The sequence below is a fragment of the Vipera ursinii genome, assembly GCF_947247035.1.
Source record: "Vipera ursinii genome assembly, chromosome: 4".
Lineage (NCBI taxonomy): Eukaryota > Metazoa > Chordata > Lepidosauria > Squamata > Viperidae > Vipera > Vipera ursinii.
In genome coordinates this window covers 2,670,251-2,685,789 of record NC_139514.1, presented here as the reverse complement: position 1 = coordinate 2,685,789, position 15,539 = coordinate 2,670,251, and the positions used below count along the sequence as shown (strand labels likewise).

The following is a 15,539-nucleotide window of genomic DNA, read 5'->3' as shown; positions in this document are numbered from 1 at the left end:
TCTAGGTTAGCTTTCCCTGGCCAACTTCAGTCCAGATGTCCAGCTTCTGAAAGCCTATTGGTGCCGGATAAGAAACGGATGCAGCAATAGCGCCGTCTCCTGTCTCTAAAGTGCAATGTCAGTAGTCCTTGACTTAACAACTATCTGTTTAGTGACCGTTCGAAGTTAGAACGGCGCCAAATAAAATGGCTCTCGTGCCTAAGGCAAAACTAGAACTCAGTGTCTCCTAGTGATTGGCTCAAAGTTAGCCAGCCGGCTTTCCTGTCTAAAGCAGAACTAGAACTCACTACTATCGCCTGGTGATTGGCCCAAAGTCACCCACCCAACTTTTGTGCCTAAGGCGGGACTAGAACTCACCGTCTCCTGGTGATTGGCCAAAAGTCACCCAACTGTTTTTTGTGCCTAAGGTGGGACTACTACTCACCGTCTCCTGGTGATTGGCCCAAAGTCACCCAGTTGGCTTTTGTGCCTAAGGCGGGACTAGAACTCACCATCTCGTGGTGATTGGCATAAAGTCACCCAGTTGGCTTTCATGCCTAAGGCAGGACTAGAACTCACCGCCTCCTGCGGAGTGGCCCAAAGTCACCCAGTTGGCTTTCATGCCTAAAGCGGGACTAGAACTCACCGTCTCCTGGTGATTGGCCAAAAGTCACCCAGATGGCTTTAATGCCTGAAGCAGGACTAGAACTCACCGTCTCCTGGTGATTGGCCAAAAACCACCCAACTGTTTTTTGTGCCTAAGGCGGGGCTAGAACTCACCGTCTCCTGGTGATTGGCCAAAAGTCACCCAGATGGCTTTAATGCCTGAAGCAGGACTAGAACTCACTGTCTCCTGGTGATTGGCCAAAAACCACCCAACTGTTTTTTGTGCCTAAGGCGGGGCTAGAACTCACCGTCTCCTGGTGATTGGCCCAGAGTCACCCAGTTGGCTTTCGTGCCTAAATCGGGATTAGAACCCGTAGCCTCCTGTTTCCTAGCCCGATGCCTTCACCCCTAGACCAAACTAGTTTTCCAAAACCGGGGCTCTAACTGTGAACTTCCTTGTTTTAGGGAACAGTTCGGGCTATAAGACGGAAGACGTGAACGAGGACACCATCGGGGTCCTGGTGCGGCTGATCACCGAGAAAAAAGGTGGGGGCTCTTTTCGGAGGAAGCCTTCCCTGTCCTGTCCATCAGATCCAGGGTGTGTTTGTGGGTCCTGTCGATGTTGTCAGTCGCTCTTCAGGAGGGCCAGTTTGTTGCGTTAGTTTCAAGGAATAACGAAGAAGCAGCCTTTGAGAACCAAGACAGTAAGGAGACCCCAGACCAGGGGTAGGCAACCTCGGCTCTGTTATGACTCATGGACTTCAAGTCCCAGAATTCCTGAGTCAGCCATGCTGAGGGGAAAGTGAGAGGTTTCCATGCTGAGCCATGCTGGCTCAGGAATTCTGGGAGTTGAAGTCCACGAGTCACAAAAGAGCCAAGGTTGCCTACCCCTGATTTAGGCCTAGGCTGCTTTATGACTCGTGGACTTCAACTCCCAGAATTCCTGAGCCAGCCATGCTGAGGGGAAAGGGAGAGGTTTCCAAGCTGAGCCAGGCTGGCTCAGGAATTCTGGGAGTTGAAGTCCACAAGTCACAAAAGAGCCAAGGTTGCCTACCCCTGCCCCAGACCACAACAGATACGAATGCCCTGCCTTGTTTGTAGCGTTTGACTTCTGCTTTGGCATGACAAGTGGTGTGTGTGTGTGTGTGTGTGTGTGTTTGTGTGTACCGGTAGTCCTCAACACACGACCACAACTGAGCCCCAAATCCATGTTGCTGAGAAATTTACGTGAGTTCTGTCCCGTTTTACAACTTTTCTTGCCACGTTTCTTAAGCGAATCACTGCAAGTAACCCGGTTGTTAAGTGAATCTGGCTTCCCCGTTGACTTTGCTCCTCAAGTTGCGAAAAGGGATCACCTGACCCCTGGGACACTGCAACCGTCATAAATGTGAGTTGCCAAGCATCTGAATGTAAATCGCCTGACCCCGGGGGTGCCGTCGTAACTTCGAACGGTCACTAAATGAACTGTGTGAGAAGGAAGCATAGATGGAAGCTGCAGCCGTGTGACTGAAGCCGCCTCAAGGGATCAAAATTCGGACACTTGGCAACTGGTAGGTATTGCACTGTCCCGGGATCGTGTGATCCCCTTTTGCGATCTTCCCAGCCAACTTCCCACAAGCAACGTCATGGAGGAAGCCAGACTATTCGCTTAACAAACAATGTAAATTTTAACAACAACAGCAATAATAATGTTGGAAGGGACCTTGGAGGTCATCTAGTCCAACCCCCTGCTCAGGCAGGAAACCCGATAGTACCATTTCAGACGTAGCTGTCCAGCCTCTTAAAAAAACTTCCAGTGTTGGAGCATTCGCAGCTTCTGGAGGCAGGCTGTAAAATGGAGCGCAACCCGCTTAAAAACTGCCTTGCTTAGCAGTGGAAATTTTGGGCTCAGGTGTGGTCGTAAGTCGAGGACTTCCTGTTTATGTTAGCATCCAAGCAGGATATTGGGAAGAGCCATCAGAGAAAAATAAAGGAAGCTTCAGGTTGAACTCAGCCCCTAAAAACTGTCCTTGGGAGGTTTTCTGGGTGCATCGTGGATTTTGTTTGTCATTGCTGTCTTCCAGGTTTATATGTGTGTGTGCATTTCTGTGTGTGTGTGTGTGTGTGTGTGTGTGTGCAGATTTGCAATTGATGTCCCACCGAAGCGCTGGATGGTTTAAGCCACCCTCCAGAAATGTGATTTTTTTTTCTTTACCGTGCCGTGGAGATGTCATAACTTTCCTCGCTCGCTTTCATTTCCTCGGCACCATTGTTAAAAACCTGATTTTCCCCCAAATTTCTTGCCCACAGAAAATGCAGCCGTCCTGGAAGAGATGCTGAAGGAATACCACAGCAAGCAAGTCGCCCAGCCGATTTACAAGCCTGTGAACAAGTAGGTGACCCACTTTCCTTCTATCTGGTGCAAAAATCTCGTCTCTTTTTGCGGCCTTTCTGCTCCACAAAGTTGGAAGGTTTTCAACAGGAAGGCTGTGCTGGAAGAGACTTTGATCACAAAGATTTTGGGGCAATTTTAGCCAGTTTGGCTAGGGGTTAAGGTGCTGGCCTAGAAAGCAGGAGACAGTGAGTTCTAGTCCCGTCTTAAGTGTGAAAAGCAGCTGGGTGACTTTGGGCCAATCACCAGGAGGCAGTGAGTTCTAGTCCTGCTTTAGGCATGAAAGCCAACTGGGTGACTTTGGGCCAATCACCAGGAGTCGGTGAGTTCTAGTCCCGCCTTAGGCATGAAAGCCAACTGGGTGACTTTGGGCCAATCACCAGGAGTCGGTGAGTTCTAGTCCCGCCTTAGGCATGAAAGCCAACTGGGTGACTTTGGGCCAATCACCAGGAGACAGAGAGTTCTAGTCCCGCTTTAGGCAGGAAAGCCAACTGGGTGACTTTGGGCCAGTCTCTTGTCAGCCCAATGCACCTCCCGGTGTCGTTTGTGCTGATGAAAATAGGAAAGAATATTTGCCACCTTGAATTAAATAATAAAGGCAGGATAAAAATCTAAGAAATAAATAATGCATTTTAAGCAATTATATATGTAAAATAGTTATTATATATGACGGCTCCCTATTAGCAGAAGACGGAAAGCTTTAATCTGGCGTCTTTTTCTGCTCTTTGGGGTCTGGTGGATTGTGCAAATCACAGCCTTGTAGGGGGTTGGGGGTGTCCGGGGTGTTTGTGTGTGTCAGAAGGCGCCATGGTGGCTGCCGTGATGCCCTCAAAACCCTGAGCCTTTTTTAGGCATCTCCCAAGGGCCATTTTAAGACTTTTGAACCCGTGAAACTTCTTAACGGGCTTATTTCCGGGGCCAGCTGGTGTCCATGGTGGTGCAGCGGTTAGAATGTGGCATTGCAGGCAAACTCTGCATTCCCACTGCCGGCAGTTCGATCCTGACCGACTCGACTCAGCATTACGTCCTTCTGAGGTCGCCAAAACGGGAACCCAGATTGTTGGGGGCAAGAGGCCGACTCTGTAAGCCGGTTAGAGAGAGCTGGAAAGCATTAGAAAGCGGTATATAAGTCTTAAGTGCTATGACTATGGCTATTCCCTGAATTATTATTATTTTTTTTGTGCAAAGCCACTTGAATCATTGCACGGGGATTTGAACCCCAGTTTTCCCGGCTCCGGAAATCTGGTTCTTCGATCGCCTTTCCCCGAACACTGTATCCCATCCTTCTGAGTCCAGGGTTAAGGATGATGGGCTTTGAAACCCAACCAAGCCGAGCCAATCCAGCCCCTGCTAAGACCGTCCTAGCCGGTCTCCGACTGCCTCCTTTTTCTCTTGGTCCCCCCAAATGACGGTCATTTCTTCCCCCGCCCTGCCCAGGTTGCATCTCCTGCCCCATATTCCGCACATTTGCCAGCATCAGCACCACCTCCACACCATCCAGGGCCTGGCCGTCCGCTCGGGCCCCAGCTGCACCCGCTGCAGCCAGAAGAAGTGGCCGGAGATGCTACGGTCCACCGAAGCCGTGTCCACGACCATCCTGCCTGGCAGCCACGCCCTGAAACACCCCCGGCCAGGAGAAATCACCATTCTTTCCGTGGGCAGGTAAGGACCAAGGTGCACCTTTGAACGACTTGCCAGCCCAGTGTAGGATTCAGCCTCCTCTCTGCTGTTTATTTATTAACAAAAAAACAACAACCACAAGTTGCTAGTCCTTAAGAGGTCAAACTCTTAGTATTTCTATGCCTAGAAGGAGGAACAAGAGAAATAGGATACAGGTAGTCCTCGACTAACGATCACAACGGAGCTCAAACTTTCTGTCGCTACGTGGGACCGTTTTTTAACTGAATTTTGCCCCATTTTACGTCCTTTCTCGCCACAGTTGTTAAGTGGATCGCTTTGACGATTAGGTTATTAAGTGAATCCGGCTTCCCCATTGACCTTGCTGGTCAGAAGGTGGCAAAAAGGGGTCATATGTCCCTGGGACACCGCAGCCGTCATAAATATGAGTCAGTCGCCAAGGTGCCTAAATTTCGATTCCATCACCGTGGGGACGCTGCAGCGGGCGTTAAGCGTGAAAAACGGCCATAAGTCACTTTTCTCAATGCCACGTGAGTTTGAATGGTCACTAAATTAAATCCCTGTAAGTCAAGAACTCCCTGTACAAGCTGAGCGTCCAAATTTCGATCGTGCAACTACTTGCGAAGACGCTGCAATAGTCGTGTGAGGAACTGGAGATAAGTTGTTTGAGTTCCGTTGTAACTTCCAACAGTCACTAAATGAATCGTTGTAAGTCAAGGACCACCGGTACAAACTGTACAGATTTTAATCAAGCGACGCCTGGGACGATGCCACAGTCGTCAGTGTGAGGACCGGGGTGTTTTTTTTTTCTCCCCCAGTGCCATTGTAAACTTCAGTCGCTAAACGGATCGTTGTAAGTCGAGGCCTACCTGCAATGGGCAAAAATGGCAAGATGCCTTCAGCTTCTGCCTCCGGGTTGCAACTCCACGGGGCCTCTTGTTTTTCCCCACAGGTTCCGCGTGGCCCGTATCCCCGAGCAGAGACCCAACCCCACCGAACTGAAGACCATCTCCGAGGGGGTGGGGGAGGCCCAGCCCAGCGAGCCCCCCGCCGCCTCCCTCGCCCCAGAGCAAAAGCTGCTGGCCAGCAACGGGGGAAAACCGAAACGGCCCACCGGGGCAGAGAGTCAGCAAGAGGTAAGTCGTCGGGGTCTCTGCAGCTGCCGAGGGAATCTCCGGGCTGGGGTGGGGGGAAGACCGTGAGAGATCAAGGAAGCGAGCCAGTCTGGGTTCGTCTTCCCAGCGCTACCAGCCAGGAGATCCAGGACTGAGCAAAGATCGATAAAAGAGAATATTTGCAGGTCAGGGAGGAGCTGTGGGGCCCTGGGTACTCTCTGAGCTGGGTGGTTTTCTTGCAGACGTTTCGCGACCCAACTAGGTAACGTCATCAGTAGTAGAAGAGAGTGGGGTTTTCAGAGAGGAGGAGGAGGAGGAGGAGGACAATGGAGTCCTTGGCGCTCTCTGAGCTGGTTTGTTTTCTTGCAGACATTTCATGACCCAACTAGGGAACCTCATCAGTGCTAGAAGGGAGGAGGAGGAGGAGGAGGAGGAGGAGGAGGAGGAGGAGGAGGAGGAGGAGGAGGAGGAGGAGGAAGAGGAGGAGAACTGCGGGGTCCTTGGCGCTCTCTGAGCTTGGTGGCTTTCTTGCAGACATTTCATGACTCAACTAGGGAACATAATCAGTGCTAGAAGGGAGGAGGAGGAGGAGGAGGAGGAGGAGGAGGAGGAGGAAGGATTGTGGGGGTCCCTGGTGCTCTCTGTGCTGGGTGGTTTTCTTTCAGACGTTTCATGACCCAACCAGGGAACCCCATCAGTGCTAGAAGGGAGTGGGATTGGCGCTCTCTTTACACACACGTGGCTTCCTTGCAGAGAGTAAATCCTACTCCTTCTTTTGTCCTGATGATGGCAATTTAATCCTCCAATCTCCTCCCTCCCTTGCAGGTTGTCATTTGACTGCCCCGCTCGGCCGAGAAGGAGGAGCAACACAGCATTTGTGGACGCTGCGCGTCAGGAGCGCCTTCCCGCCTGCTGCGCATGGACTGGGCATTGGCGAAGGTGGCGGCCGGCCGGCTTTTCTCCCTGCTCCTTGGACCCCGTTTGGGTCGGACTCTGCTGAGGGGGGGGGCAGCTCCAGAGGACCCTCCCAGCTTGCAAAGAGACTTGAAAGGACCAAAGGTTTTGGAGATGATGGCCGGAGGAGCCCCTTTGCTTACGTTTTCCTTTTGCACGGCTCAGAGGCAGCTCCGTGACGCGCCACCCAGGCCGGGTAGGACGAGAAAGAAAAAAAGCCTCTTCTTATTGCGGCCCAGGACTTAGTGGAACTATATGGCACCTCCGTCATGTTGAGCTGCTGGCCGTGTGGACACGTCCATGTCATTTCCTGGGCAACCCTACGGAGGTTGGACCCGGTTGCGGTTTCCATTTCTCCCCCCCCCACATGTTTCCTTGTCCTCCCCATTTAGCCACACCCCCTGGGATTTCCTGATGGTCTCCCATCCAGCCCCCAAACTCTTTCTGAAATTGTTGAGCATCTGAACACAGTAGTGCTGAGGAGGCTGGTGGTAATGATGTGTGCTTGTGCTTGTGCGTGTGATATACGTCCCTTCCTCCACGTGAATGAGGAAGGAAGACACCTTTGAGCGAGTGTGTTTGTGTGTGTGTGTGTAGAGAAAGAGAGAAGGAAGGAAGGAAGGAAGAAGAAAGAGAGAAAGAAAAAAGAAAGAAAGAAAGAAAGAAAGAAAGAAAGAAAGAAAGAAAGAAAGAAAGAAAGAAAGAAAGAAAGAAAGAAAGAAAGAATGCTCCAACACTGGAGGTTTTTAAGAAGAGACTGGACAGCCATTTGCCTGAAATGGTATAGGGTTTCCTGCCTGAGCAGGGGGTTGGACTAGATGACCTCCAAGGTCCCTTCCAACTTATTATTATTATTATTAAGAAAGAAAGAAAGAAAGAAAGAAAGAAAGAAAGAAAGAAAGAAAGAAAGAAAGAAAGAAAGAGAAAGAAAAAAAGAGAAAGAAAGAAAGAAAGAAAGAAAGAAAGAAAGAAAGAAAGAAAGAAAGAAAGAAAGAAAGAGGAAAAAATATATACAGGTAGCCCTTGACTTACAACTGTTCATTTAGTGATCCTTTGACCGTTACAACAGCTCTGAAAAAAGTGACTTATGACCGTTTTTCAGTTGCGATCCTTCTTGTAGCATCCTTCCTGATCACATGGTCAAAATTCAGAGGCTTGGCAACCGACTCGTACTTAATGACGGTCGCTGTGTCCTCCGGTCACGTGATCCTCTTTTGCGACTTAGTAACCCTGTTACTAACCAAGTGTCATTCACACCGTTTTTTTAATTTATTTTTTGATTTTCTCGTGATTTTCCCCCCCCCCTACATATTATTTATGCGGGCAACACCAGGTGGAGGCACCTGGCCTGCCCCACCCGGCGGGCCCCTCCCCGTTTTGCCCCCGGGTTTATTTATTGCCCACCCTTCGTGGCGTGACGTTCAAGAATGGGCCTTACCGGAAGTTTCATTTCTATACGTTGATGAATAAAAAAACCAGAAAACAGATCCAGGGCTGGTGGCTCCCCCAGCTTTGTCGGGGCTGGGGCAGGGTTGGGGGGCCAAGGGTTGGAGAGGAAGTGTTGAACAGGCAACTCTCTCAAGCTTTGCTCACACTCACCCACACTCCTGTCTCGACTGCTGCAATGCTCTCCATACACGGGGCTGCCCTTGAAAACTACGTGTCAAGCTTCCGACGGAGGAACTCGTCAGAGAACTCAGCGGCACTGTTTACCTTAAAAGTCTCTGTTAGAGCAACGTAACATCGGCAATAAAAAGGGACGCGGTGGCTCAGCGGGTTAGGACGCTGAGCTCGTCGATCAGAAGGTCGGCAGTTTGGCGGGTCGAATCCCGAGTGCCGCGTAGCAGAGGGAGCGCCTGTTACTCGTCCCAGCTTCTGCCAACCTAGCAGTTCGAAAGCACGTCAAAATGCAAGTAGGAAAATAGGGACCACTCCGGTGGGAAGGGAACAGCGTTCCGTGCGCCTTTGGCGTCTAATCATGCCGGCCACATGACCACGGAGACGTCCTCGGACAAGCGCTGGCTCTTCGGCTTTGAAACGGAGATGAGCACCGGCCCCTAGAGTCGGAAACGACTAGCACGCATGTGCGGGGGAACCTTTACCTTTAACATCGGCAATACAAAGCCGAAATCTGGATTCCCCTCCCCTGAGCACAATCATATTAAAGCATAGTTCCCTCCTTTAGTTAGCCGTCCTAAATCACATTCTCCAATTAGTCCGAAAGGTAAGTTTTCCCTTCTTCGCTCAACCCGCCAGTTCTTATCGGCCTCTTGTTACGTACAACCTTGAGAGTGCTCTGCTGCTATGTTGTTATGTCTTAACTAATCCCCCCCCCCCGTGCATATTCTTCCTTCCCCCTCCCATCTTCATCTAACTTTTCACTCTAAAAGCGATACACAAGTAGAAATATAAAATAGCGGCTTCTTCCGTCTTTCGTCAAAGCAAGAAGATCCGATGTTAGCAGCGCTGACACTATGCTTCAATTGGTTCAAACTGCAGTGGCCTGTTTTTTGTGGGTTTTTTTTTTTTTTGCAAGCCTATTTTTACACACGTGTCGCCTCCTTTGTGGGTATCTGCGCCGCCTGCCGGTTTGCTTTTGGGTCCAATTCGAGGTGCTGGTTGTCACCTTCCAAGCCCTCCGTGGCCCGGGATCTTTTTTCCTAGTTAGATCCACCCAATCCACCAGGGCGGGGAGTCAGGGGACGTTACGGGGTCCCCTCCCTTGAGGAGGTCCATCTGGTGGGATCCAGGAGGAGGGCCTGCTCCGTGGTGGCTCCCTCCCTGTGGAACATCAACCCTGCGGTGATGAGATTGGCCCCCCTACTCTGAGAAGGATGAGTTGGGTGGCCATATGCATTTTCTTAATAATAAATAAAACGTGAGTTTGAATTGCCCGGGGATGTCAAAAGTGTCCACAGTCCCCCGGGGATCACTTCACAAAACCCCAACTTTTAACTGCCTTGAAGTGCCTTAGTTGAGTAAATGGCTCCTACCCTATGAGTAACCTGTGAGTGGCTTAAATCCAGTGAATCCCGCTGGAAGGATTTGAGCTTGGACGGGATCCTAGAGGCCATCCAGCCCAAACCCCTGCTCAGGGCAGGAATCTACTGGATGACAACTGGAGAAGAACCCACCAGGTTTTGTTCTGAGTGGTCCATGCTTGCGCAGTTAGGACCTTCTTTAGAACTGAACGCCTGGGGAGCTATGAGATTGGACAGCCATTAGACAGCCAAAGGGTCTCCTGCTTAAATAGGGCTGGACTAGAAGATCTCCAGGTTCCCTTCCAACTCTTGTTATTTTGTTCAGAAGAGCCGTTTTCTGTATCCTGCCCTAGAGAAAGGGGGTTGATCACCTGGTGGGACATCTCCTCCAAAGGCCAATCTCCTTCTTCCCCACCTGGTCAGCCTTCTCAAGGTTAATTGTGACCAAATACTTGATATTCCTTCTCATTGATTACTTCCGGCCTCTCTCCGTCCATCTGCAAGTGCCAATAGGACTTCCAATGGTTTGGAAACCTTAATGGCTAACAAAGTCCTTGCTGTGAGCACAGAGGCTCAACCAGGTCAGTTAAAGTCCTGATGTCTGGGTTCACGTGACAGAAAAGCCGGCTGGCTGACTTTGGGCCAATCACCAGGAGACGGTGAGTTCTAGTCTCACCTGAGACAAAAAAGCCGGCTGGGTGACTTTGGGCCAATCACCAGGAGACGGTGACTTCTAGTCTCACCCGAGACACGAAAGCCGGCTGGATGACTTTGGGCCAATCACCAGGAGACGGTGACTTCTAGTCTCACCCGAGACACGAAAACCGGCTGGGTGACTTTGGGCCAATCACCAGGAGGTGGTGAGTTCTAGTCTCGCCTGAGACACGAAAGCTGGCTGGGTGACTTTGGGCCAATCACCAGGAGGCGGTGAGTTCTAGTCCCGCCTTAGGGACATTTCACACTCGAGACAGTGGGAGATGCTGCTGCAGAGAACGTACCTGTTTGGCTTTAAAATGCCCAAGGAAATGCTAGCAAAGGAGGAGAACTAGCAAAGGGTCACCACCCGTTTTCCAATTCTGTTATGGGCTGCTGCTTCTCAGCCTTGGCCATGTTTAACTGGGTGGACTACGACTCCCAGAATTCTGGGAGTTGAAGTCCACCGGTCCTAACGTTGCCATGGTGGGGAAGCAACTAATGCAAAGGGATGCCTATATAAAAGGATGGCATTTTACCGAACATTTAATTCCTCCAGTTGCTCTTTTACTACTACTACTACTACCACTTGGAAGGCGGATCTGAAGGCATCCTTGGCTGGTCCTGGGAAATGCCTCAGTTGAGCTGCATGCAAGCGTCAGCTCCAAGGTACCTCCCAGCAACATTCCTATTCCTATTCTTTTCTTCTCTTTTCTATATTTCTATTCTATTCTATTTTATTCTATATTTCTATTCTATTCCTGTTCTGTATTTCTATTTTGTTCTGTTCTTTTCTTTCTATTCATTCATTCTATTCTATTCCTATACTTCTATTGTTTCTATTCTATATTTCTATTCTATTCTATTCCTATTTTATTCTATATTTCTATTTTATTCTATATTTCTATTCTATTCCTATTCTGTATTTCTATTCTCTTGTTGTTCTGTTGTTCTTTCTATTCTATTCTTCATTCTATTCTAATCCTATATTTCTATTCTATTCCTATACTTCTATTCTGTTTCTATTCTATATTTCTATTCCTATTCTGTATTTCTGTTCTGTTCTATTCTATTCTTCTATTCTATTCCTATATTTATATTTTATTCCTATACTTGTTTCTATTCTATTTCTTTTCTATTATATCCTATTCTATTCTGCATTTCTATTCTATTCTAATTATTATTCTATTCTATGCTATTCTATTCTGTTCTAATCTAATCTAATCTAATCTAATCTAATCTAATCTAATGTATGAGGACCCAGATTGTTGGGGGCAATAAGCTGACTTTGTAATAATGCCGCTGGGGGGGGGGGGGAAGCCCTAATAAGCAGGCATAGACATAGAATGAAGGCTATTGCTAAGCACATTTGATTTGTGCTTTAAATTGTAAGCCGCCCTGAGTCTTCGGAGGAGGGCGGGATATAAATGGGATTTTTTAAAAAAAGATAATCTAATCTAATCGAATCTATTTTGGATGTGGTTGCCTGATCTGGAGCGACCTCTCCCAGTTTAGACAAACTACTTTTCTAAAGTCACAAATAGCCTGGGGCCAAAACGAAGCATGACTCTCCCTGTAGCTCCACACACCTGTGTTCTTTAGCCCCTGGGAGGCTAAAATGCACTGAAGGAAAGCGGGTGATGAAATTTATTTATTTTTATTTATTTTATTTATTTTAATTCCATTTATATCCCCCGCCCTTCTCCGAAGACTCAGGGCGGCTTACAAGCTTAGCAGTAGCCTTCATTCTATGTATATGCCTGCTTATTAGGGCTTTCACACACACCCCCAAGCGGCATTATTACAAAGTCAGCTTATTGCCCCCAACAATCTGGGTCCTCATTTTACCTACCTGGGAAGGATGGAAGGCTGAGTCAACCTTGAGCCTGGTGGGACTCGAACCTGCACTAACTGCAGGCAGCTGGTGTTACTTAAGGAGGCCTTAGCCCACTGCTCCACCAAGGCTCCTATAAGGAGAATCAAGAAAAACAGATTCTGCAGCTAAATGCACTAGCTGGAGGGATCCAGCAGAGGGCGATCTGCCACAAGGAAAGTCCAGGCCTGGGGAGAGAGAGATTGGAGTACAAAGTCCTCGACATATAACAATTCGTTTACTGACCAAAGCAACAAGTGCACGGAAGATAAGGACTTATGCCCGTTTTTCACACTTTACGACCGTTGCAGCATTCCCCACGGTCACGTGATCAGAATTTCGATCCCTGGCCATTGACTCCTATTTGTGACGGCCGAGAGTCTCCTGTGATCCCCTTTGGCGGCCTTCTGACAAGCAATGTCAAACGGGGACGCCGGATTCGCTTAACAACCGCGCGACTTGCTTAACGGCAGCAGCGATGCGCTTAACGGCGGCGGCCAGGAAGGGGGCAAAATTGGGGGCAAAAACTCACTTAACAACCTGTCCTACTCTAGTGGTGTAAATTTGAGGGGCCCAATGGTGGCCGTAAGTTGAAGGCTACGCGTAGGTTGAAAGTTTGAATCCAGTCAGCAAAAAAACACCCGTTCCCTTTGAAAGCAGACCCTTGAAATCAAGACTCAAGATCTTGGTGTGTTTTTTTTTTAAATATTTCTTTTTTTTTTTTTTTTTGGAAATATTTTAATAGTTAATCGAATGTTCTACAATCTTACAGTAAATATCGTACAGTTACAAACTCTTGGCTTAAATCTGTCCCGGAGAGATGGCTATTTGATCTTCGGAACGAAATCATGAGCTTATAGATTTACACGTCATCTTCACAAATTGTGACTTGAGGGTTTTGGGGGGGGAGGGTTGGGGGAAGGAAATCGGGGAGGGGGGGGGCTTTTCCAACACACCAGTTCTGCCCCACTGCCCCCCCTCCCTCCGCTGGGTGAAAAACCTTAAGATTGAAAGCGTGGAAGACTCTCGTTTCCAGTACGAAGGTTTTAAACAGAGATTTTAACGGAATTAAACTCCGCGGGCCGGATAATTAAGAGAAAAAATATTTCCCATCTCAAGAGCCCACCGTCTTCGGCAGTGGACTGCGTGAACTGCAAATTATTTTAGGGAAGAAACTCCAAATGTAAGGTAGTCCTCGACTTTAATAATAATAATAATAATAATAATAATAATAATAATAATAATAATAATAATAATAATAATAAAAGCTGGAAGGGACCTTGGAGATCATCTAGTCCAACCCCGTGTTCAGGCATTTTTACTTATAAGGGTTCATTTAGCGACCGTTCAAAAGAACCAGAAAAAAAGGGACTTGTGAACAATTTTCAGTTTACAACCACTGCAAGTGGTGGTGGTGATGTGATCAAAATTAAAACGCTTGGCAACCGGCGTGTACTTATGACGGTTGCGGTGTCCCAGGGAGTGACATGATTCCCTTTTGTGACCTTCCGACAAGCAGATTCACTTAGCAGCCACGTGACTAACTGAAAAAAAAAACCCACAGCGATTCACTTAACAACCGTGGCAAGTAATGTCATGATATGGGGCAAAACTCCCTTAACAATTCTCTCTCACTTAGCAACGGAAATGTTGCTGGTCGTTAAGTCGAGGACTGCCGATAATGAATTCAATGCATCCACTACAAAGGGTTCAGCCTGCGCCTACAACTCCCCAGGCCCCGAAGCCGGATTACTAACTTAACAATAGCAGTGATTCACTTCCCAACTGTGGGGGGAAAAGGTCATAAAATGGGCCAAAGCACAAGTAACTGTCTTTGCTTCGCCATGTAAATTGCGGGCTCAATTGTGGCCGTAACTCGAGGACTAATGGCATTCACCGCAACGAGAAGCGATGCGTTCCGAAGGGTTCTCTGTAGCCTCCCCAAAACATCCGAGCCATTCAAGCTTGCTCTAGAGGACAGGTGGGCAACAGTGGCCCCTTTACAACTGCTGGACTTCAACTCCCAGAATTCCTCAACCAGCAACTATGGCCTTAATGACCACTGGACTTCAACTCCCAGAATTCCTCAACCAGCAACTATGGCCCTTAATGACCGCTGGACTTCAACTCCCAGAATTCCGCAGCCAGCAACTATGGCCCTTAATGACCGATGGACTTCAACTCCCAGAATTCCTCAACCAGCAACTATGGCCCTTAATGACCGCTGGACTTCAACTCCCAGAATTCCGCAGCCAGCAACTATGGCCCTTAAGGACCGCTGGACTTCAACTCCCAGAATTCCGCAGCCAGCAACTATGGCCCTTAATGACCTCTGGACTTCAACTCCCAGAATTCCGCAGCCAGCAACTATGGCCCTTAATGACCGCTGGACTTCAACTCCCAGAATTCCTCAACCAGCAACTATGGCCCTTAATGACCACTGGACTTCAACTCCCAGAATTCCTCAACCAGCAACTATGGCCCTTAATGACCTCTGGACTTCAACTCCCAGAATTCCTCAACCAGCAACTATGGCCCTTAATGACCACTGGACTCCAACTCCCAGAATTCCTCAGCCAGCAACTATGGCCCTTAATGACCGCTGGACTTCAACTCCCAGAATTCCTCAGTCGGCATGGAAGCCCGAGCATGGCTGATTCAGGAATTCTGGGAGTTGAAGTCCACGAGTCATAAAGGTGCCACCATTCCCCACCTCTTCTCTAGAGCAAGCATCAATCGTGCAACCCCATCCCACAAAAAAAAAACCCCAAATAATACTTCGGGTAATGGCAGAACGAAGCACTGGGGCGGGGAGAAATTCAGCCTCTTGGCGATGTATTTACGGCAGCTGCAGAGTCCCGGGGTCAAGCCCTTGCCACCGGCAGCCTTCTGACAAGCAGCCGACGAGGGAAGCCAGATCCGCCGAATGGCCAAGAGATTCATTTAACGACAGCAACGATCTGCCCAACCACCGTGAGCAAAAGGCATGAAATCAAATTGGAAATCAGTTAACAACGGCCTGGTTTAGCTACATTTCCGACGGTGGTCGTAAGTCGAGGACTACCTGTATAATTCCAGCTTTTTTTTCCTGGCCACAAGTATCTGGCTCTCAGGATTCATGACGGGGTCATTCGGGGGGGGGGGAGGGAGGCCCTCCAAACGCTACCCAGCTCTGTTGGCTGAATGCCTTCATTCCCCGCCCGATTTCAGATTATACACTTTATACAACTATATACAATTGGACGTCCGAAGGCTGAGAACAGGACTGCTCTGAGCATCTTAATGAGGACCGGCTGGATGGACATCATGCCAAGCGGTTCCCCTAGCAT

At 48.8% G+C, this 15,539-nt stretch overlaps 1 protein-coding gene across 1 annotated transcript in view; it reads left to right on the top strand.

Annotated features, from left to right (window-relative positions):
- The window catches only part of RELT (RELT TNF receptor), a gene marked incomplete at both ends in the record, with an annotated part of 44,646 nt that overhangs the window by 25,456 nt on the left and 3,651 nt on the right, over positions 1-15,539 (top strand). Inside the window, 4 exons of the mRNA XM_083362522.1 lie at positions 1,051-1,131; positions 2,875-2,956; positions 4,394-4,618; positions 5,547-5,730. Coding sequence (XP_083218648.1) covers positions 1,051-1,131; positions 2,875-2,956; positions 4,394-4,618; positions 5,547-5,730 — 572 coding nt within the window. The remainder of the gene's footprint in view (positions 1-1,050; positions 1,132-2,874; positions 2,957-4,393; positions 4,619-5,546; positions 5,731-15,539) is intronic.